General features: G+C 43.9%; 1 protein-coding gene across 1 annotated transcript in view; it reads right to left on the bottom strand.

Moving 5' to 3' along the window:
* The window catches only part of CCDC53 (coiled-coil domain containing 53), a 27,497-nt gene extending 2,743 nt beyond the window's left edge, over positions 1-24,754 (bottom strand). The window contains exons 1-6 of the mRNA XM_015423448.1: positions 24,622-24,754; positions 16,065-16,163; positions 11,735-11,800; positions 10,718-10,849; positions 10,488-10,598; positions 712-776 (exon numbers count right to left, since the gene is read on the bottom strand). Of these exons, the coding sequence (XP_015278934.1) occupies positions 712-776; positions 10,488-10,598; positions 10,718-10,849; positions 11,735-11,800; positions 16,065-16,163; positions 24,622-24,672 (524 nt within the window). The 5' untranslated portion in view covers positions 24,673-24,754. The remainder of the gene's footprint in view (positions 1-711; positions 777-10,487; positions 10,599-10,717; positions 10,850-11,734; positions 11,801-16,064; positions 16,164-24,621) is intronic.
* Between the last annotated feature and the right edge of the window lie 63 nt (positions 24,755-24,817).

The raw sequence follows: 24,817 nt of genomic DNA, 5'->3' as shown, positions 1-24,817 counted from the left end.
TACCCCTGCAATGGAAAGGGGTTGGTAGACCTGGGCTCCTCCGGAGGCCAGGTCTACCCCTGCAATGGAAAGGGGTTGGTAGACCTGGCCTCCAGAGGGGGGGGTGCTCCAGGGCAGGGGGAGGGGAAGATCAACCCAGGGGGTGGAGGAGACAGGGAACCGGCGGGATAGGGGGGGAACTTATCTCCTCCTGCTGCTTCCTCCTCTTCCTCATAGGTGCGGAGGTCCTCCTCTCCCGCGAGTATCGCGGGTCCCCCACTTGTAATATATAATGTATAAGGTATAATGTAGTGGTTAAGAAAAGTGACCTGGGAAGACCCAGTCCAAATATCATTTCAGCCACGAGTAGACAACGTGGCCGTAAGCAACCTTAATTCTCCCACCTACTATGGATCTCATAGTATTGACCTATTTTATGGAATGGCTGTAAGGATTGTTGAGAATGTATTACATAGTATTCATGTTATTAAATCATTTAGGGCAGAATGCTACTGTGTAACCTCTGTGAACATCTCTATCACCCACATATACCCTCCCAGAAGAAGCTCTATCTGGAAAGGCCCTATTGCACCGTACCTCAAAGACTTTTTAACAGGTACATCTTAACTTCAGAGGCTTTTCAAGGTTACGTTTCTCTAATGCTCCCCAAAGGAGCCAATCACACCAAGTCATCAGGCAAACAAAATTTGAACAAAACAAGTTGTTGCTTACTCAAGAAGATCAGGGTTTAATCCTTCAGAAATCATTTTGTTTCTTATTGCCATTACAGGGACGCCCTAAGGAGACAAAAATTACAGTTAAAGGCCCAGAATACTGAACAAGCACTCACATTTTACTGAACAAAACATTCTTAAAGGAAAAAAGGTCTCTACTCAACAACTGGTGCTGCTGACTGGACTACAGTAGGATGATGGAAGATGCTATTTCCCATGACTACCTCCAAACAGGAGAGATTTTTGAAAAACGAAGGTCCATGTTTAGGCAAGTCAAAAATATCACCAGAATAGTTCCCCCCTCATTTGATAAGCTTCCAAACTCCTAGCCCATTTTAAACTCTTACCTCATGGCCCCACAAAAGGGATCCAAGAATCTCAACACTGCTTTCCAGAAAATACCTACATCAGGTGCTGTGTGTCGGAATGGATTATTTATGTAAAAACAGTTGGGGGTTCGGCAAGATGGACAGAGCAGCACAGCCAAGAGAAAATAAGAAGTGGATGCAACAGCAAGAAGACAAGGCGTATGCATGCAGGAAATCAAACTGGTCTTCAACTTACCAGTCAGTCCTGATGTTTGTTTACCCATACCATGCCCTGTAGTAAACGGACAAGGAAATCCATTCTGGTCTCTGCTAGGAATCAGCCTTTTCAGCTGCCACACCATCCCTTTGAAAGGGCTGTCTGAAGGCTATGCACCCTTATGAGTCCTTTAAAGGGCCTGTGACAATCTGAAACAACTGAGGGAACCCTCTTGAAAACTTGTTTCAGGTGGGCAGCCATCTTAAGTCGGTAATGACAGAACAAAATTCAAGGCCCATAGCACCTTAAAGACCAACAGCATTTCCCAGGGTACAACCTTTTGTGAGTTGAAGCTCACCATCAGAGAAGCTGACTGTGTTGAAGGTACTGAGGTGACTGTAATTCATCAGCTGAGATTTACCTAATCATGATTTTAGACAATTAAGACGAGGGGGGAAATGTTTCTGTGCAGCAAGCACTGCTACTACAGGTAGACGTTTAAAGTATTAGGGAAGGAAGTTGGAATTTGGGGAAAATATTTTCCTGCAGGGTGCCTGAGAAACAGTCAGGGAGTCCCTGCCCTCTGCTAGGGACACTCTTGCAGCTTTTTCTCCTGTGTTTCTGCTGGCGTGGCTCGAAAAAAGAACAGACTGCCATGCCACCATTGATGCAAAGGTCAAAAGGGGGGAAAAAACCCCAATGTACGATTTCTGATTTCCAAGGTCTATGGAAGGTCTGAAAAAAGACGTGAGAGACCTCAAAGCCTGAGCGAACAGAAGTGTGCAGCTGGTTTTGGCAAGGAACAGATACAGTTCGGCCAAGGTAAGTAGAAGCTTTTAGAAGGGAGAAGGGAGCCATGGCTGCTGTTTCACAGAAGCCTGTTTACATTGGTGTCACTGGGGAAAGCAGAGAGAGCCATTCAGGCTGGCAGAGTGATAGCCACACTCATTCTGTGATTAATATTTCCCTGCATGCATCAGTATTCAGAGCTTTCCCCCCCTCCAATACAAACAATTAACTAGAACACTTTAATACTGGGAATCCACAGAGCTGTTATTACTGGGAGTCGCACAGTTCTTTTATAACTGGGAGTCGTCACCATATGGAAAATGTAACCCAAAACATGGAGGCTAATGTTCTTTTTCTTGAACCTCTGTTATCCAAAAACCTCTCACAATGGGAAAATTACCACCAATAAACACAAAAGCTTTCTGACTGAAGAAACGGGCAACTTTAGGCAACTAATTATTTCTACCACTGATGTGAGGAGAAAGAGGCACTCAGAGCCACTGGATGTCTATGCCAGAATTCTACATTTTCCACTGAAAGTTTGTCAGCTAATTAGACCTAGGCTACACCTGAGATTAGGTCCCCAGAGATACTGATTGATGTGGGGTGAAGACAAGACCACTTTTTCACTAGGAAGAAGAAGAGATTGCATTTATACCCCACCCTTCACTACCCAAAGGTGTCTCAGAGCGGCTTACAAACTCCTTTCCCTTCCCCTCCCCACAACAGACACCCTGTGAGGTAGGTGGGGCTGAGAGAACTCTTGACAGAAACGGCTCTATTTCAAGAACAGCTCTTATCAGAGCTATGGCTTGCCCAAGGTCATCCAGCCAGGTGCAAGTGGAGGAGTGGGGAATTAAACCCGGTTCTCCCAGATTAGAGTCCACGCACTTAACCAGTACACCAAACTGGAAAACAAACAAGCCACCCTAAAATGCAGATATAGGTCTCTATAAAATCAAGTAAACGTATTTTATTATGCACATATAGGAGACCTTTTGTATTCACACCCACCTGAAATACTCCTGTATTACCCTGTTCACTCAGACAGTGGCATCCTTTCACAGCAGCTGGTCCACTTATGCCCTTTTGCTCTGAGTTTCAGGACCGATGAAATGCAGCTGGTGCTGCTCCGTCACATGGGCCACCAGCAGGCCACATTTACCCATCATGGTTAACTTCTGTTTGTTCACGATGGGCATGAACGTGGTTTATGTGTTTAGTCACACAGACCTCGTCTCTCCTTTCCTCATGTGTGAGCAAGAACTTCCTGATTTGGGAAGCCTTGAACTTGCCATGACACATGAATTCAGGGAACTGGGTAAAGTGGAGTTTGTCCTGTTCACAGCCATTTGGCAGGATATCTGAATGCAGCCACAGCAAAAACTTCGGGGGTTACATGAGCAACAAGGGCTTGTTTTTAGGTTAGGCTTGTGCTGAAGGTACAGGATTTCTCTACCATTTCTACCTGCCTGGCTTTCTTGAAACCAAGGGGACCCACACAGCCTCTCTGATGGAGAACCTGGCCAGTTTGGAGATATAAACCTTCCCCTCAGGTACAAGACATTTTAGGGTAACAACTGTAAATGCTTTGGGTCACTGCTGTGAGCAATGTTCCCTTCTAAGCTGTGGAGTCCTGTGAGCAAAAATTCTATTTTCTGAGCTACCGGCATTAAAGTTGTGAGCAAGCGATTTGGCTACGGCATAAATTAGTTTGCTCCGGAGCCCTCCTTCCTGAGCTAAGACAAAAATGTGTGAGCCGGAGGCTAAAGAATGGTGAGCTAGCTCACACTAACTCAGCTTAGAGGACCTACCAGCCGACACCGAGGATCGCAAGAAGGAGAACGGAACAAAGCGCCGAGCCAGCAATAGCCAGCAGCCGAACCAGGAGTGAGAAGTACAACAACTCCTTCCACAGGGTGCCGGTAGGGTAGTCCCCACCCTGATTGAAATGTGGCCATAGATAGGGTTAATTAAGAATACTGTAAGCCGCTCAGAGACCCATGGGGGGGGGGGGTTGAGCGGGATAGAAACCGAAATAATAAACAAACAAACAAACAAACAAACAAACAAACACTGGCTGTGAGGTAAGTTTTGTACTGAGCCTGAATAGTACTGCGCGCGCTGAAGCAAGAGGTTTAATAAAGCAATAAAGAAGATTTATTTATACACAGGTTATATGGTAAATTCTCTTTAAAGTTTGTAGTTACCAGGTCTGCTCATCACCAGAGACAGGCCTCGCAACTCTACGCTCTCCCAGAGGTAGAGTTGAACCACTGTGCCACGTTACCGGGCAGAGCTACACACAAAATTGTCTGCTCCCTTGCTGAGACAATTCCTCTGTCTTGCCTGCACTCTTCCTCAGGCAGCCCTCAACACCCACGCACCCCTGGCCCCAAAAGAGATTAATTGCTGGAGCAGCACTTCCATAGGCTCAGATGTCAAAAGAGTGAGTGGCTCTTTCACCTCTCAGGGATAGGACAGCCTCCTGTCTGCCACACAGACACACTCCCGTAGTCATACCATCACACAAGATCTGCAAGGGTAAAGAAACTGTCTTTCAGGGAGCCCCGTGCGTCATACCTGATCTTCTGCTCAAGGTAGCCCCAAGTATGCTTCTGATGAGCTCCAAGGAAGAGCTAGATGCCACTAATTAAATATATTGTGTCTATCAATTTTAGCTCAGTGCTCAACTAAGCTCTGAGTTCAACAGACTCTCAAAATGCCACAATAAACTAACAGAATCAGGGCTGTATGTTTTGGAGGAGAGGCAATCTTGATTCAAGTCTGATAAGGATTTCCTTCCCATTTCAACCGTTACAGGCCTTTATTTATTTATTTTTTTTGTGAAGTCTCTTACCTAGGCTTCAACCCCAGAAAGTGTCCTGGGAAATATGAAGTAAGAAATGGATAAGACGAAATATACATACCTATACTTTGGTATGATGAGCTTTTTCACTTGCCAGAAATTTTATCACACACAACACTAACATGATTTATAAACCAAATAAAAGACTGAAGTTGAGTCTCATAACTAATGCAAGAGGAATTTAAGATCATATACTTGAGGCCTATAAACAGCTTAAGATTTTATGAAGCAGGTGTCCAGTCCCAAAGATAATTTACTTCTAGAACCACCTTTAGCTGGAAAGTGACTGTATATCATCTACCTCGTTTGAAAAAAGAAAGCTTATCTGTCTTAAGGGTCAGCGCTGGCTTGGTTACCAATACAGATGGGTCTTAATTTGTTTATGCTTCTTTCAGTTATTGAGGTTTGCATCAAACGTTTGAACCAGTCACACCCATTAGCAAATTCGATTCTCATGGATTTCTGCCATCTTTAATATTGCTTCAAACTTTATAGCGGAGCTGTCTAATTTTTTGGCTATCTGAAGTTATAATATATTCAACTCAGTGGCAAGAATGTGGCTTTCAACTTGCATACAAGAGATGTTAAACGCACAGGCTTGATTACAGGGGGGGGGGGACTGCTCTGTCAATATCTTTCAACCCTACACAAGCTGTCATTCAGAACAGAATTAGGCACAGAATCCTGCCTCTCCTTAACAGCAACCAATAGCAGCTGATGGAATGTTGATGGGAGGCTGACAAGTGAAAAAAATTACTTCCGTTCAGTGAGAGTCAGACTGGCTGAACAAGGAGCTGTAAACTCAAAACCAACCTGCAACAGAGGAGCAGTCTAACTGGAAGAAAGTCAGTTTGTAACAAAAAATCCGGGATGCCTGAATAGGGCTATGGTTCAGAAGTTCAACTGTGAAGAAACTTTGTAATCTCTCCCTGATTCACTCCAATGTCTTCAAACCATAAATAGCAACTTCTTGTTCGCTTAGCCCCATGTGCTGGATTGTATGGTCTCGTGGAAAGAAGCACACACACACAGACTAAGAACTTGCTTTTCATAGGCCCCGGTCACACGGGCCGGAAAATGCGGGGGGGAAGCATGGCCATTTGCCCCGGAGCAAAATAACGCGTGGCTGCCCGATCACATGTCCCGCCGAGGTCCCGTGGTTAGGGCGTGAGGTGCCGATCACACGGCTATCCTGCAGTGCGGCAAAGAAGCGGCGTGGCGCGATCACACCAGCAATCGCTAGGCGCCGCCTCCGAGGTAAACAAGAATATTTTTTCCTCACCAAAAGGTGAGCATGCGCATGATCATTTGTGCGCATCCTGTGCAGACTTTAAAAACAAACTAACCGGTTTGCGACGGGACTAGGATGGGACGCGATCAGACGCCCGCCCTTGCCCCGCGTTTTCTGGAAACTAGTACATTGTAAGTACTAGTTTTTTACTCCGTATCTTCCACACGAAGCCACGGGTAAGCCACTGGTTAGCCACTGGTGCACTAGACTTCCCAGATGTTGCGGTGTGATCGCGCCCGGAAAATCCACCTCTCATCTGTATCTTTAGCGCGGCAAATGCTCCGTGTGAACAGGGCCATAGATATGCATTAGGATATGAGTAAATGGTGGTAACGTGTGACTAAAGTGGTGGTTGAGTCCCCATCTCCAACACCTCAGCAGTGTCTGACTGAGGGGTGATTGTTAAAGAATGGGCTACCCTGTCTGGTGGTATCTCCCTGAAAAAGAGAGGAGGGTCTTTTTGTTGGAAAACAGTCAGGGTTCTCTATTCTAAAAGAGGCAAGACGTGTGAAGAACTATGACTGTGTGATTTACTTGTAACCTTGAACCTGTGTGACAGAGGTTATGGAAGGTGAAAAAGGGCATCACCCCCCCACCCAAGAACCCAATTTTTATGGCTTCAAAATGTCTACTAATTGGACATCTCTGCCAGTAAGGGTTAGGCATATTTAAGAACCTTAAGCACAGAAGAATGAGGGACTTCTATTGTGGTTAATAGGCCCTACCAATTTAAAAAAGGCATGGGAGGTAAGCTGCCTCCCTTTGAGCAAGCTACATAAAAAAAAGACTAAATCCCATAGACAGATACATAAACATCAGAGCACACAATGCAGTGAGTGTTTTCCTTTCAACAGCACCACAGTCTTTCCACGTCCATCAGCAATTAACTAGCCATACAATGCCAATACACGAATCCACATTCACAGGAAAATTTCTGCGCCAGCAAAAGGGTCTGGTGGAATATCCTAATAACAACACTGCACCGTTTGAGTGCCCTGTATTTAAGCCTGACTAAACTTCAACCATTGGACACGGGCAATGAAATTAAGTGGTTTTAATCTCAGGGAGGCCACAGGTCATGTCCAAATGGGAAAGCATGCTCATAATTAGTTCAAATAAGAGCAACTCACATGGTACCATGGCAAAAAGCAGCTTAGGAACAAATGTGAAGAATTGTTTCAATTGTATTCTCCAGGAAAGGGCACGTACTTCTCCCTCCCCAACACCTTTGCTGAACAAGCGGCCAGAGTGGTTCTGGCCTCCTAGACCAAACTTCTCGCCTGCCTGCTTTACTCCACAAAAAATCAGAATGCCTTCGCCTGTATCGCCTGGAAGGGTCTGGGTGGCATGTTTCCCCCCTTTATTGAAATACTCAGAACAATATGGCTGCAATGGGACTGTTGAACCTAGAGTGCATAAAGTGACACCACCTTCCCGCCCTGTAGTGTTTACAACAGAGGTCCCCAACTTTTTCAGCCTGTGGGCACTATGACAAAACATGGTGGGTGCAGGCATAAAATGTCTGCCACAAAATGGCTACTGAAGGAGATAGAGCCAGCCATAAAATGGCTGCCACAGCTTACCTTCAGTCACTCAGGGAAGACCCTTGTGTCGTGGTGGCAGCTGCTGCCAAAGCAACATTTGCAAAGCCAATCAAATCTCCAATGGCCAATCAGAAGCTTTGTTGGGAAGATCCCCACCTGGCCCCACAGACTTTCTAAAAGCATCTGGCAGGCCCCATGGCACCCGTGGGCACCACATTGGAGACCCCTGGTCTACAACTTACAAATACAGGGTTTTCCTGCTTTTTATGGAAAGACAAGCCTTTATGAGATAGCTCCTTATTGGACAATATAACAGGATGTGGATTGCTGAGTGGTTTAGCAAGTACAATATAGGATCTACTTTTAGGCCTGGAGGAGCCTGACCCAAGTCAACTTTACTCTCAATGCATGAGGTAACTGCTGGTGCTGTCAACAGACAGCTTTTACCTTTTAAGTCAAGGACTGAGGTATTTTGGAAACAAATTTTGTCAACAATTAAGGAAAGGCAGTGTAGTATAACAGCTAGAGTGTTGACCAAAGATCGGGGAGATCCAAATTTATACTGCCACTCTGTCATGGAGGCTCCCTGGTAGGTCTTGGGTCAACCACTCTTCCTCAGCCAAATCTACCTCATAAGGTTACTGTGAGAATCAAATGGAGGAGAGGAGAATAATGTATTTTGTCTTGAGCTCCTTGGAGGAAGAGCAGGATAAAAACCATCCACGAGAGATGGATGGATAGCAGGATATGTGCTAACTCTAAATCCAAAGAGGAATTTGCTTGGCTTTGAGAAAGATGTTGTGAATTACATTTACTGTAAATTAGTTATGAACCTGCTTACTTTTCCTAAGACAAACATTACTTTCTATTGGAAACCTGCTGACAGGCTTTCACTTAACAACTGGTATAGCAGAATATGGTTCTTGTCTAATCTGCATTTATGCAAATTTATAATAAAAGTCCACAAAGTGGGATACAATAAAATCAAAGTTAAAACTTATAAAACAATGAATCAAAGGCAACAACAATCAAGAAAGCAGGAGCCAAACAAAAAATCCCTTAAAATCCTGCTTTGGAAGTTTTTTTCTGAATAGCTTAGTCCTCTGCCAAAATCAGAGAGACAGCAGACACCAGAAAAACTGTGCCTCAGTCAGGGATGTGTGGATGCAGAAACCTGCAGGATGTGGCACTGAAGCAACATTGGACTGAAAAAACGCAGTCCTATTTCTTGTTTTTGAAGCAGAGTTCTAGGCCTCATGACCACAAAGATATACAGAAGCTGAGCAAGCAAAGCCATCTGAAATCCCGGAGGTCAGGAGTGGCTGACCAAGACTGCCAATGTTTGGAGCCCAAAGTTAGTGATCTAATGCGCCCATTGTGTTCCCCATGCACAGTAAAACAAAGTCATGGAAAACCATAAAGACTACAGAATAGGTTGTGCACAGAAAACAGGCAAATGTATTCGATTTACATAACTAATACAGATGGCAGGATGCAGCTTTTCTTGAAGCAGAGGGGTGACAGATTTCGATTTTTGTTTAGCAAAGAGCACACCATAAGGCACTATGTAAACCAGGGGTAGCCAAACTGACGCTCGGGAGCCGCGTGTGGCTCTTTCACACAGTCTAATTGAATGTTAATAAGAAGCAAATTTGCATATTTTTCAACTAAAATGTGTGTGTAATATTTGTTCTTGTCTTGCGGCTCTCAAACATCTGATGTTTCTTCTATGTGGCTCTTAACGTTAAGCAAGTGTGGCCACCCCGATGTACACCAAAAAGACCAGTGTTCTCAAACCATAGCAAGGCAATTTAAACTTTTTCAAGGAACACTGCCACCCCCCCCCGGGGGGGGGGGGGCTCTTGTTGCTGGCCCTGTTGAAAACAGTTAAACAAGTATAAAGCCAACAGTCGTGATAGTCTGACCCACAATCAAACAGTCATAAGACAATAATCTTAGTGCTTACTCACATAGTGGTGCCAAAGCTCTCAGTTTCATAAATGTTAGACAACAAGTCTTAAGAATCTGTAACACAGTAATATTACCTTTGTTATGAACACATACAAGATATTTCAAATTACAACTAATCAACCTAGTAGTAGAGCTTTGGCACCACTATGTAAGTAAGCACTAAGATTATTGTATTGTCTCTTGTCATTGGTGTAGCACATATTCTAAAAATTGTATTTTTGTACACTACAGAATATCTCCTGAAGAAGATCCATTTTTTTGAAACGTTGTTATGTAATCCGGAGACGACGTTGATTATGTGATTATGTACCTTGGTTTAAGGATTTTCTATTGAGTTGTGTATCATGTTGTAGTGCTTTAGATTACAATACATAAACAGCATTCTTTATAAGTCTTATGACTGTTTGATTGTGGGTCAGACTATCACGACTGTTGGCTTTATACTTGTTTAACTGATTGGGTCGTGTGTGTCCAGACCTGTTGAAAAAAACAGACCAGATGAACCCATGGGGTCTGTTATACACTGATGTGCCCCCCCCCCAAAGTTCTTTTCAATGAGCTGGAGCCTTTTAGTATGAAAACTAGCCCATCCCTCTTAATGAGAGCTTTGAGACACAGAGAGTCACCATCACTGGAGACTTCATCTCTTTTATGCATCCCCTTTGGTTAATTTCAGGAGTGATTGCCTTGCAACACATGTTGTGTGGGAGTGCCTTTTAAGAGCATTTGCTACAGACGTTACTGGCCTTTCTGACCAGCATGAAGAGCAAAATAAGTGGGCTTACCACTTGAACCATTTTGAGATATCTGGCGTAGCGTGGATCCTTTGCTACAGTTGTGACGTTCTCCGCTGTGTCTTCTGACTTCAGCTGCCCTGCCTCATGCACACTGCCCTGCTGTACGTAGAAAAGCGTTGCAGGATCAGTCTTTTACCAACAGGTATAGATTTGTAAAAAACCCCGGAGAAAATGCCATTTGAGACTACTGTGACCTCCTCGAACATTAAAACATTTACCTCTGACTGAGGAGAAACATTTGTTGACTGTGGATCTGTTGAGGCTTGTGAGATGGGGCCATTCATAACACTGTTGACACCGGTGTTCACGACTTCACACTTGACATCTTCTAGCCCCGGTATAGAAGACAACTGAAGACAAACAACATTATAAACAGAGGTCTACAAACTGCCTGTTTAGCATTCAGTGCTAAATTCTTTCACTAAATCCTCAGAGCTGAATGAAGTCTAGTGCAGGCAAAGCCTGAATGAAAAGGATAATTTATCCTGTTTGCCGTTATCACCAGTAACGATTTCCCATCTATTTGCATTGCATTAGAAAACCAAAAACTACAGACATACTGTGGCAAACCAGGAGGTATGGAGGCGGGGAGAGCTTAGGGGGATGGATGGACAGGGGATGGATGGAGAACTGGGTCACCGCCCAGTAGAACAAGTCTGGCCTGAAACTCCCATGGCTAGGAGAGGCTGGCTGATCCACGTGGCAGCAGTCAAGAAAGAAGGAGTACCACTGGGGTTAAGCGGAATCTGGGTGGTAAACTGCACACCTTGAGCTGAGGGGCGGAGCTAATTGTTGAGGAAGGAATTTCGGCTGGTGGTAGAGAGGTGCTGGGAGGTGACCTGGGATTGAGGAGGTTACCTACATTTGGTGTGGAGAAAAGATCACTGGAAGCTAGGCCAGACAGACAGGAGTAACCTTGACAGCAGTACACGTGATACCGTAGCCCAGACTTTGGGGGCATAATGAAGAGGTAATGTTGCTGTGTTTAAACTTGCTGTGTGAATCCTGATTTCGGGAAGCCTAGGCCTGGAGCCCCACCCCACTCCCAGCCTGCTGTGTGCCCTTCCCCTAGGAAGCCCACACCTACTGGCCTGGCACAGACTGATACCACACACACACAGAGATTCATTTCTGCTTTCAAAAAATTCAGCTGTGGAAACTGTATACAACATAGGTAAGAGCTTTAAACATCCTTAAGAACACCACTAACAAGAAAAGACATCTCGCATACCAACCTTTGCATCTAGAATGTTGAGCATTGTTTCAATTTGCTGAATTCGGAGAGAGAGAGCCAACAATTTCTGGGAAACAAGGACATGAAATATTACTCAGCACTGTACTAACTGGTCAACTGCCAAAGAACACTTATTACCCCAGTCACTTGTAGAACAATTATACGGCACAGGATACAATGCTACTGTAAGCCTCGTTTCACACAGGGACTGAAAATACCTCACAATTACTTATGGATTATGACCTTGGCCTGCTGTAGGTATACCACAGAGAACCCCTGGAAGCCAGTTCCTAAAAACGACTAGCCCACAGCAAATGTTCAGCTCCTCAAAAATATCTATTCACCACTTGGGCCTTGAGGGACAGAGAGCCAACTGTTGTAAGTTTGATTGCCAGGAAGCCACTCTGTTTGTCAAGACAACCAAAGAAAGGGTCTTCTTTGAAATTTATTAGCTAATGACAAGGATAGATTAAATATACATGGAGATAAATTGATCTGGAAACACTGGAATAGGAAGGCAAGACTGGACAACCTTAACCTGCCACAGGATGAGCCCTGTTACTACTTGATTCCATGACAGCAGTTTCACACATATTGGTGATGAAAGCAGGCTGGCGTCAGCAGGCCGAGATGGGGCAGCTGCTGGGGTCCGAGGTTTCTGGCTGAGCCAACTGTTGTTGATGCCCCTTGCGCCACTCACCTGCTAGGCCTTTACTACCCACGCTCCTTGCTGCATACCCTGCCTAGTGCCACTGGGGAAAGTCTGCAGGCAGCCGTGAGCATGGGGAGTAGGAGTCCTTGTGAGCAGGCTAGAGAAGGACACACAATCCAGTACGTGGGAGAGGGGGGCAGGAGTGCCTGGTGGTGGGCAAAGGAGGAGGGCCTTGAGGACTCTCTATGGGCCCCCCAAAACCTGGATGAAAGTGTGAATGCAGCTACCAATTGGAGTGATGGAAGAATGTATGCACCTTTTCCTACTGAACTGAGATAAACCTGCATATTACTAGAAGCCTCAGTACAGGCTGGTTTCTGAAACCTAAAGGAAATAAATGAATGAACAAAAGCTGCCACTCCTTGCTGAAAGGAAAGGCCAGCCTCGTTAATTTTTAATTCCTGCCCTGAGCCTGCATTGCGGGGAGGGTGGGGTATCAATGTGATTAATAAATAAATTAATAAAGAGTCTCACACCTCAACTAAAATAATTTCTTTTAAAAAGGAAAGCATGCCTTCTGTCCTCCCGTCTCACTGATGACTGTATTGATTAAAACAACTTGCAGCCCTAGCCGTAAACACAAATCCAGTCTGAAAGAATAACTGTACGAGATTCATTCCGTATTTAAGGGAGAGTCAGTGGAAATCACTCATACTCAAAACGTTTTTGGAAGCGCCAAAGCTGAAGAACAAAACGCTCCAGTCACACCTCAAATCAAATGTCATGTACGATTCCTCTTCAAACGCAAGCTAATTTGCAAGAAGCCAGGCCATAGGAACCGATATGGTGGCTCTAACTAATTGTTGCCAGATGCAACCAGCCTGCGCTGTACCCAAAAACTCTTGGCCAGTGCGGTGGTTGGCAGATGCGTAGCATTCTCACTGCCTACTGGCACAGAGGTAAGCTTTCTGCCTGGCTTGCAGAGCCAGAAACTTTTAACACCCTGAGAAACATGCCATCCAGCCAACTTAAGAAAAGTGACAGATTTTATTTCAAAAGGCTATTTGATCCCCACCTCTCTAGTTATAGTTATAAACTTTGTTCTTCAAAATGAATGTCAATTTTTAAAAGTGGTCACACATATGAGTTAGCAATACACTAATTAATTTAAAAAAAAATAAAAAACTGATCAGCCATATGAGTTTTAAGAAGAAGAAAAAGAAGAAGAGATTGGATTTATACCCCGCCCTTCACTACCCAAAGGAGTCTCAGAGCTGCTTACAAACTCCTTCCCCTCCCCACAACAGACACCCTGTGAGGTAGGTGGGGCTAAGAGAGCTCTTGACAGAAACTGCTCTTTTTTAAGAACAGCTATTATCAGAGCTACAGCTTGCCCAAGGTCATCCAGCCAGGTGCAAGTGGAGGAGCGGGGAATCAAACCCGGTTCTCCCAGATTAGAGCCTGCGCACTTAACCACTACACCAAACTGGCTCAACATCTATTTATTTAAGAGTATTGATATACTAAAAACGTGGTGCTTTCTGAGGATCCTGTGGCAGGGACTGATGCTTGTTGAAGGGCAGAGGTTTAATCCCGGGCATCTCCATTTAATGCATCTCATATACTAGGTCTTGTGATATACACTTTATCTGGTCTTTGTATGTACTTGTTTGACATTAGGGCTATGAACAACAGTTTGTTGCACAAACCTGGGTAGTCTGTGAGATATACTTTGCCTGAAAGCCCTCATCAGTGTGTTGGTTGCCTCCTTTCCTGCTTCCAAACAGAATTCCCTGTGGCTGCCCAAAACTCCCTTGCACTGTCTGGCTGTCCTTACATATGCTGCTTGCTTGCTATTTGTTGGCTGCGACAAAGAAGCAGGAAAAGGGCAAGGAAAGCTAGAGCAACTCCAAGCCTCTATATATCCCGCCTTTCCTCGGAGGCTTACAATCAGGCCTGTGGCCGGGGGGGGGGCATTTGAGGGCAACGTCCCCCACAGATGAGTTGCTGCCCCCGAGGGAAAAATTTTTTAAAAAGGGAACAATTTTTAAAAATCTTTTTTTAAAATGTAAGATGCATGTGGATATTCCAAAATGACACCAGGCACAGTCAAGGAAGCTTCAGTCTCATTTTTTCCCTTTTTTCCAGGCCAAATAATAAATATGTTTATAAAAATGCAATAAAATAAAATAAAACTGCAAAATAGAGTCGGAGATCCCACCCCACCCCCGGGCTTACACAGAAAACCAGCCCGGAATCCAGTCCTTCTGATGGGAGAGACTCGAGGAGGACTAGAGGTTGCAGTGGAGCCGGAGGTCGGGGTGCTCCCCCCCAGATTTCCCCATGCCCCACCAACTGAAATTTCTGGCTATGCCCCTGCTTACAATAATAGTTAACAACAGCTTTCTATCCAGCCACTTCACTGCATTCTCTAAGCTTTTCGACCTGGAACAAAGTGGATTTTAATAAACATCTCTCTCTCTCTCTCTCTCTCTCTCTCTCTCTCTCTCTCTCTCACACACACACACCCCGTTCTGCCACATTCTATAATCTTGTTCACTTGCAGAAATAAAATAAGAAACACATGATCATGGCCAAGTCCATCCATCAGTCATTGTTTCTCAGAATATAAACATTTTAAAGACAGTTTTCTTTGTGGTGGTGGTGGGGGGAGATATGGGAGCAGGTGGGCTGTGAACCACTTCCCACTGCAACAGTGTTTTGTGTGGAGAAATGTCTATTGTACACGTTGGCAAATGCAACCTAATCATGGGATTAAGCAAGTTCTTTTGCCCCACAGCCTTCTGAATTTCCCTTTCTGCAAAAGGCTAGAGCGGCACAGTGCTGCTTGGAGAGTCATCGCTAATGTGGAAAGAGGATGATGAAGAGGACAGGGAGGAGGAAGTGAGAGCAGCATCCTGAGAAAGCACCATCAACAGGAAGTCCTGCACCCAATATACTTTTTCTGCTGCTCAGCACCACCGGTCCCGTATCCAGAAAGGCTATTGAACGAACTGGGATTTCGGAATGTGGATGCAACAAGAAACCACAGTTAATATTGATCATAGTTAACAAGCCAGGCACAAAGCACAGTTCAAAATCCCTGTTTACCACCCATCCAAAACCAATTTGTACAGCAGCCTGCATTCAGATGTCACAATGCACCAGATGAGTAGCTGTGTTAGTCCGTATCAACAAAATAACTCAGGAGTTCAGTGGCCAGATAAAGACTTACAAAATTTACTCCAGCACAAGATTTTGAGAGTCAGAGTTCACTTCATCAGATGCAAAAGGCATTCAAGTATACACCAGAGTTCAGTCAAACTACTGTTTATCACGACATCTGAATGAATGTTCGTATATTCATATGCAGCTTGTTTTTGCCATCGAGTCACACCCGACTGATGGTGACCCCATAGGGTTTTCAGGGCAAGAGACATTCAGAGGTGGTTTGCCATTGCCTGCCTCTGCATAGCAACCCTGGATTTCCTTGATGGTCTCCCATCCAAGAACTCACCAGGGCCGACCCCACTTAGCTTCCAAGATCTGGTGAGAGCAGACTAGCCTGGGCTATCCAGATCAGGGCAAATGGAGCCCACCAGCAAATAATAAAATGCCTTCCATGGTGGCACATATGCGCATTGAGATATGGGTATAAGGCAATGCAACGAATACGTACCTCTTCACAAACTGTAGAAAATCTGTTGAGAAACTGAACCGTGTGAACCACAAACTGGTTTAGAAAGGCCACGGTTCTTTTCTGCTGTATGGCTGGAACCTGCAGTTTAACACATACATAAAAATACATCAGTAACTGATCCAGTATAAGTTCTCCTCTGTACCACAGAACTTCACCGTTTTCATCCCCCACATTTTGTATACATATTGCTTTGTTTCTAATACAGTGAATTTCTTCCAATTTAAGATTTTTAAACCACTGCTTCAGTTCATGAAGTTCACACAACACAGCAGTACATAATTTTTTAATTATTTGTAGCTCTTTCCAGTTTCATGTCATCTGCAAATTAGGCAAATATATTGTTTTTCATCGGAGCCATGGATGCAAATACTCAACACCACTGGGTCTGCAAGAATGTATTTGACTCGATGCCTAAGGAAGCAATCCTAAGCACACTTAGTAGGGAGTAAAGGTAAAGGTTCCCTTGCTCGAAAGCCAGTCGAATCCGACTCTAGGGTTGCGGTGCTCATCTCCGTTTCAAAGCCGAAGAGCCAGTGCTGTCCGAAGACGTTTCCATGGTCATGTGGCCGGCATGACTAAACACCAAGGCGCACAGAACGCTGTTACCTTCCCACCGAAGTGGTACCTATTTATCTACTTGCAATTTCTTGCTTTCGAACTGCTAGGTTGGCAGGAGCTGGAACTAGAGATGGGAGCTCACTCCATCATGCGGCACCCGGGTCTCGAACTGCTGAACTACTGACCTTCCACAGCCTGCAGTTCAGCGTCTTAACCACTTGAGCCACTGCAGCTGCGGTAGCTCAAGTGGTTAAGACGCTGAACTGCAGGCTGCGGAAGGTCAGTAGTTCAGCGGTTCAAGACCCGGGTGCCGCAAGACAGGGTGAGCTTCTGCCTCTAGTTCCAGCTCCTGCCAATCTAGCAGTTCGAAAGCAAGAAATTGCAAGTAGATAAATAGGGACCACTTCGGTGGGAAGGTAACAGCGTTCCGTGCGCCTTGGTGTTTAGTCATGCCGGCCACATGACCATGGAAACGTCTTCGAACAGCGCTGGCTCTTCGGCTTTGAAACGGAGATGAGCACCGCAACCCTAGAGTCGGATTCAACTGGCTTTCGAGCAAGGGAACCTTTACCTTTAGTAGGGAGTAAGTACCACTAAATTCAACACTTAGTATATTAGGATTGCACTGTATAAATCGAACAAAATAAAGATGAAGGCTGAACTCTAAGAGATTACATTTTTTATTTAAAACATATCCTGCAGTCTTAGCCTATTACGATGCCTGATACAGCTCACAGCAAAGACTTAAAAACAGAAAACAAAGCAGAAGAATCAGGAACATCAGTCAACAGCTCTAAGTATTTTTTTAAAAAGCAGCATTTTACAATTTTAAGAGTTGATTAAAATGTTAAAAACCTCCATCAGCAATAAGAGCAAGCGACAGTACATAATATCTTAAAACTGGCAGATCCTTAAAATATCCATAAAACATTTCAAAACAGCAGAGTTACATCATCAAAAACAGGGAAGAGTTAGGAAGGGAGAGGAACTGGACTAGTAAACAATTAGACAACATCAAACTGATCTAAAGCTCAGACTTTAACTGGGCACTGAACACTTAAAAGATTTACAGTGCCATCCTAAACTGAACTACCCAGAATTCTAATGGGGCTGACTCCCAGGAAAGTGTTCTTAGGACTGCACGGTTAGTCAAAGGCTGACAGATGTGGAATTCCACAACAGGGTGCATACCTCTGACCTTAATGATAAATGGACTTAACAGTAAGTAAACATGCCTAGGACTGGGCTGTAGGACTTGTATCCAGAAAACAGCACGAGCTGGATTCTGAGAGTACATTTAGCACAGTTTTATTCACACTTCATTCCTATAGTCTTCCTCCAAGGCAATTACAAGCCTCAAAAGCCTCGCCCAGTTCCCTCCTGGATTTTCTGAACACACCATAAAACCATGGTTCAATTTAGGTTACTGCAACACACTTCCTGAATACATCTAAGGTGAGGAAAGCATAAGAACATGAAAGAAGCCATGTTAGATCATGCCAACAGCCTATCGAGTCCAACACTCTGTGTCACACAGCAGCCCAAACCCAAGTTTCATCAGGAGGTTCACCAGTGGGGCCAGAACTCCAGAAGCCCTCTCACTGAGGCTCCCCAAGCACCAACAATACAGGACATCACTGGCCCAGGCATAGCGTTCCATTTACACCTTGTTGCTAATAGCCACTTATGGACCTCTGCTCCATATGTTTATCCAATCCCCTCTTGAAGCTTGTAGTTGCCACCACTTCCTGTGGCAGTGAATTCCACATTTTATTTACTCTTTGGGTGAAGAAGTACTTCCTTTTCTTTGTTCTAAACCGACTGCTCATCTATTTCATTGATTGCCCATGACTTCTTGTATTGCAAGAAAGGGAGAAAAGTACTTCCTTCTCTACCCCATGCATAGTTTTTGTAAACCGCCATCATGTAACCCTCTCAGTCGTTGTTTCGCCAAACTAAAGAGCCCAAAGCCCTTTAATCTTTCTTCACAGAGAAAGTGTTCCATCCCTTTAATAATTTTAGTTGCCCCTTTTTGCACCTTTCCCAATGCTATAATATCCTTTCTGAGGTGTGGTGACCAGAACTGTACACAGTATTCCAAATGAGGCCACAAGATAGATTTATTACAGGGGCATTATGATACTGGCTGATTTGTTTTCAATTCCCTTTCTAATAATTCCCAGCATAGCATTTGCCTTTTTTATTGCAGTCGCACACTGAGTCAATATTTTCAGTGAGTTATTGACCATGATTCCAAGATCTCTTTCCTGGTCAGTTACTGCCAGTTTGTATTTATAGGTGGGATTTTTGGCTCCAGAGTGCATTACTTTTCACTTGCCCATATTGAACCTCATTTGCCATATTGATGCCCACTTGCCCAGCCTCGACAAATTCCTCTGGAGTGCCTCACATTCCTCCCTGGTTTTCACCACCCTGAACAACTTACTGTCACCAGCAAACTCAGCCACATCACTGCTTACTCCCAAGTTGAACAAGTTAAAAAGCAATGAATCTAGTACTGAGCCTTGCAGTACCCCACTGCTTACCACTGTGAAAACTCCCATTTATACTCACTCTGTTTCCTGTTATTTAACCAGTTTTTAATCCACAAGAAGACTTGTCCTCTTATCCCATGACTGCTGAGTTTACTTAGGAGCTCTTGATGAGGAACTTTATCAGAAGCCTTCTGGAAGTCTAGGTAAACAACATCTATTGGATCACCCTTGTCCACATGCTTGTTCACCCCCTCCAAGAACTCTAAAAGGTTAGTGAGACAAGATCTCCCCTTACAGAATCCATACTGATTTTGGAACCTTTTTTTTAAAGATGGGGGTTACATTACCTTCTAGTCCTTGGGAATGGAGGCAGATTTCAGTGATAGATTGCATATCTTTGTCAGGAGATCCACAAGTTCACATTTGAGTTCTTTCAGAACTCTTGGATGTATGCCATTTGGGCCTGGTGATTTGTCAGTTTTTAATTTGTCCATCAGTCATAGGACCTCCTCTCTCATCACCTCAGTCTGACTCAGGTCTGTTAATACCCCTCTCAAAATCAGCAGTTCTGAAGTGGGCAAGCACCTCCTATCTTCAACAGTGAAGACAAAAGCAAGAAAACAACTCCATTCAGCTTCACATTCGTTAACCACTAGCAGTGGAAAGCTAGTCACAGTGAGGCTGATAAAACAGAACACAGGCTATGGCAAATAAAATGCAAGTCTGTGGTCAGGCAGGCAAAAAGGGAATATGAGGAGCATATAGCAAAAAACGTAAAAACCAACAATAAAACTTTCTTCAAATACATTAGAAGCAGGAAACCAGCCAGGGAGGCAGTGGGGCCCCTGGATGACCAAGGGGTAAAAGGAGTACTGAAGGATGATAGGGAATTGGCTGAGAAGCTAAATGCATTTTTTGCCTCTGTCTTCACTGTGGAGGATGAGAAGTGCTTGCCCACTCCAGAACCGCTGAGTTCGGGAGGGGTGTTGAAAGACCTGAGTCAGATTAAGGTGATGAGAGAGGAGATCCTAAAACTGATAGACAACTTAAAAACTGATAAATCACCAGGCCCAGATGGCATACAAGCTCCATCACCATCCCACAGGGTAGATACATGCAGGGATATTTTTTTTTTAAGGAGGTGCTGGAACACTCAAGAGTGAAATGAAGTTTTCAATCTATATACTGAAAACTCATTAACTTTTAAATATTTTAAAAAGAAATTTGTTGAAGTGATTCCGGAACTCTGATCCGGCGCATTCCCTCAGAAAAAAAAGCCCTGGATACAGGGAACAGGGCCTTTTCTGGCACCGAGTACATATGCATTTCATTTACATGCATTTATTTATTTATATCCCTCTTTTCTCCCCAGTTTGAACTCAAAGCAGCTTTCTGAACATCATTCTGAACCATTTGCATAATGGTTGTTGTGAAATATCCTGCAGATCTATTTCAGTCAAAAGAGTGGGTTACAAGTACTTTTGAATCAATCAATTAACTCTGCTCCTCACTGTGGACAGTGATTCTGTATAAAGCTTCCTGCCTGCACAGATGCCTTTCCCATTGCCTTGTTTGCTAAGAACCTCCCCAATGCTGCTGAAGCCCTGTGTGTTGTAAAGGATTCTGGGGCATATTCTGGGGTGCACCTGGTTCACACAAGAAGAAGAAGAGATTAGCTTTATACCCCACCCTTCACTACCCGAAGAAGTCTCAGAGCAGCTTACAATCTCCTTTCCCTTCCCCTCCCCACAACAGACACACTGTGAGGTAGGTGGAACTGAGAGAGCTATCCTGAGAACTGCCCTTGAGAGAACAGCTCTGAAATAACTTATGATTGACACAAGTGCCAGCCAGGTCTCTTTGGCCTCATCAGTGCCTGGTGTGGATTGAAGGTCCATTTAGCTCAGCATTCTGATCAAGCATGGAAAAGTTGCTTGGCTTTCACTTTTCTGCCCCCCCCCCCAACAGCAACCTTCCCGAATCCCATATTACAAACTGCATTTGTAATTTCTTCCAATTTCAGGATGTTTTTTAGCAGTACCCCCCTTCCATACTGCATGACACTTTTGACATTTGGAACAACTCTGCCTCCAGGACCACTTGCTGGATGTCTCTAGGAAGTACACCTACAGAGCATGATTGAGACGATTTCCCTGATTGATCCTGGAATGGGAGTCATCACAAGAAGTGTCTCTAAACAGGGAAGATTCCAGTCTTATTAGAGTCAGTAGACACATGCAGTGGCTCCTCCCATCAGCTCCTTTAATTCCCTAAAACCCTTCTGTGCAAAAGTAGCCATCACAACACATTGTGGCAATGAAGTTCCATGAATTTCCTCCAGGAAGAAAGCCAATAGTGCCATGGAATCATGACCATCATCCAAACCTCCAACTAAAAGTAGCACAGATCCTTGGACAATTAATCCTGCTCGTGCCACACTTATATTTAATAATAAGACACTGTGTTCTAGGACGGTGAGTCATCTGTCAAAAAGGGCTGATTTAATTTTAGAGATGCAGGACTTGGTTGCATCCATCTAAACTAGCCTAAAGTCTAACAGGTATTAACCCCAGGCCACCTACATGAGTTTGAATGGATAGGTTTTGTAAAACTTGCAGAACAGCTCATCCAATGGAAACAGATGCAGAAGTTTTCAACAGTGCACACCCAAGAGGTGAAGCGCCTGCCCTGTAGCATCAGTATTCTTAAGTAAGGCAAGTGAACACTGCAGAGCTGCCATTATGTTTTGGTAAAGAAGGCAACCTCAATGGTGTAAGAGGAGAAAAGTAGGAAGAAAAACTAAAGTACTCACAGGTATCCTTTACTAAAAAAAACCAAAAAAACAAAGACCCATCATTGTTCTTTGGGTGAGCTATTCTGTAAATTTTACAAAACCTATCCATTCAAGCTCATATAGGTGGCCCGAGATTAATACCTGTTAGAATTTAGGCCAGTTTAGCGGGATGCTAATAAGACATTTTACATCGACAGGCTCTTTACATTTAAACAAAGGAAAAGTATCATTAGAGCCTGCACCCCAGGTCACATCAAAGATTAACAGAAAAATTACACTGACAAGTACAGCTGAGTGAAGACATCATTAAAAAAACCCTTCCCATCTCCTCTTCTAAACTCAGCCTCCCCTCATTTACTATATGTTCCCAAAGATTATCATTTTTCCTCTCAGCAGTATAATTTGCCTGGGATCAATAATAAACTAATAGGATGGTAATTAGCAGGCAGGTCATAAGAGCCCTTTTTATGTATCAGAACAATTATGGCTTCACACCACACACCTGGAATTTCCCCCAATGCACTGATCGCAGTAAATAATGTAGCCAACACTGGAGTCCACCAATTTTTATCCAACTTAAAAAAGTTCCCCTGGAACCCAATCTGGCCCTGGAGCTTTATTAGCATTTAGTTTATCTAACAGCAAGCAAATTTCCTCATAAGTAACTGGATCCCATTTGGCCACATTCTCCTCCTTTATATCCAAGCTGCAGTTGCTCAAGTGGTTAAGACGCTGAACTGCAGGCTGTGGAAGGTCAATAGTTCAGCAGTTCGAGACCCAGGTGCAGCATGATGGAGTGAGTTCCCATCTCTAGTTCCAGCTCCTGCCTCCAGTTCGAAAGCAAGAAATTGCAAGTAGATAAATAGGTACCACTTCGGTGGGAAGGTAACAGCGTTCCGTGCGCCTTGGTGTTTAGTCATGCCAGCCACATAACCACGGAGAAGTCTTCGGACAGCGCTGGCTCTTCGGCTTTGAAACGGAGATGAGCACCGCAACCCTAGAGTCGGACTCGACTGGCTTTCGAGCAAGGGAACCTTTACCTTATATCCAAGGTGGGGAAGTCATCAATTGAAGAGATTGCATTATTGAAGACTGAGCTATAATACTTTTCCCATTCAGTCAGGACACTGAAAATCCCGACGCATAATGAGTTGATAACAAAGATTATGGAATGTGCTGAAATGGATAGATTGACAAATATACTAAAAGGAAAAATGGAAGAATAATTTATGGGACCATGGAGGGTGTTCTATGACTGGATAAAACATAAGTACTGAGAAACTAAGACTAAATGAAGAACAATAAGAAAAATGGTTATAATAGTTGTGAAACTTTTAGAAGATTTGCATGCAGAATGTCAAATTGTTTTTTAAAAAAATATATAACTATATTCTTTCTTTCCCCTTCTTTTCCCTTTCCCCCTTTCTATATATAAACTAATCAAACTTAAAAAAAACACTTTTCCCATTCAGTCAAAGGGATCTGAGCAGAGGACTTCTTTGAAAAGGATTTGTAGTTGAAATTAACTATATGCCAAAATTTACATGTATCTTGTCAGAAAGACGAGTGGAGACGCTTTAACCAGCACTTCTTTTGGTAAAACTTAACTTTTCTTTTTTGTATTTGATTGGCTCTCATACTCTTCAACATCTTTTATGCTCTGACTTGTATATACTACAGTTGTACCACTCTGATTTTAAACACATTAACTGTTCCCCACATCAGTGTTTATTAGTAATTTTATACATTTTATATTGTGATTTGTATTACTTTCCCACCAATATTTCTTCCCTTGTTGTATTACTTCTACATTTAGCTTTATACACCTCCTTGAGAACAATCAGCTAAGTACACAATGTAAAATACTTTAAACATTTAATACAAAGCTATTGACGCAGCAACATTGTGTGGAAAATGCAGCAAGCCTGGTTCACTCTAACAATACTTTGATGTGGCTTTATATGCCCTCTGTGAGAGACAAGGTAAACTCTGAATTCCCCAAAGCAGCAGCTTCTTCTCAAGAGCTTAGGACAGGGACCATAGGGGCAATTTCCTCATTCCACCACCAGCACAACCTGGAAATAGGTCTTTTGACAAATTTATTTATTTTCTTCCATTATTTAAATCCCATTTTTCTCTCCAATGGGGACCCAAAGCAGATTATATTATTTTCCTTTCCTCTATTTTATCCTTACAACAACCCTGTAAGGTAGGTTAGGCTAAGAGCCTGTGACTGCCCCAAGGTCAGCAAGCTTCCATGGCAAAGTGGGGATCCAGACCTGGGTTTTCCAGACCCTAGTTTGCCACTTTAATCACTACACCACTTGAAGCTGCCTTATACTGAATTAGACCCTTGGTCCATCAAGGTCAGTACTGGCTACTCAGGCTAGCAGCGGCTCTCCACGGTCTCGGTAGAGGCCTTTCCCATCATTACTACTACCTTTTAACTGGAGATACTAGGGGTTGAACCTAAGACCTTGAGTATGCAAAGCAGAGGCTCTGCCACTGAGCCACAGCCCCTTCCCTAATCAGCACGACCCTTCTCGGTATAAGCACAAGATAAACTACAAATTAATCCTATATATGCTTACTGAGGAGCAAGCCCCACTGAACTCAGAGAGACTTACTTCTGAGTAAACATGCCTAGGACTGCACTGCCACTGCCAGGCGTAGACGAAACTGCTTATACCTTAGTCAGATCGATGCCGGAGCCTACGAGGGGTAAGCCGTCCTCATCCATCTCTAGCAGCTGCTCTCAGCGTCCTACGAACTATTACTAGGAAGAGAAAGTGCCTATCAGACAAGAAACCTGCACACCACAACCTTCGCCACCGGAAACGATCCACTCTTCACCCCGCCCACAAGAGCTGCAGGGGAAGAAAAGA

Source organism: Gekko japonicus, unplaced genomic scaffold (assembly GCF_001447785.1).
Source record: "Gekko japonicus isolate JY-2015 unplaced genomic scaffold, Gekko_japonicus_V1.1 scaffold2231, whole genome shotgun sequence".
Taxonomy (NCBI): Eukaryota; Metazoa; Chordata; class Lepidosauria; order Squamata; family Gekkonidae; genus Gekko; species Gekko japonicus.
The sequence above is the reverse complement of the archived record's forward strand: the minus strand, read 5'-3'. Positions and strand labels throughout refer to the sequence as shown.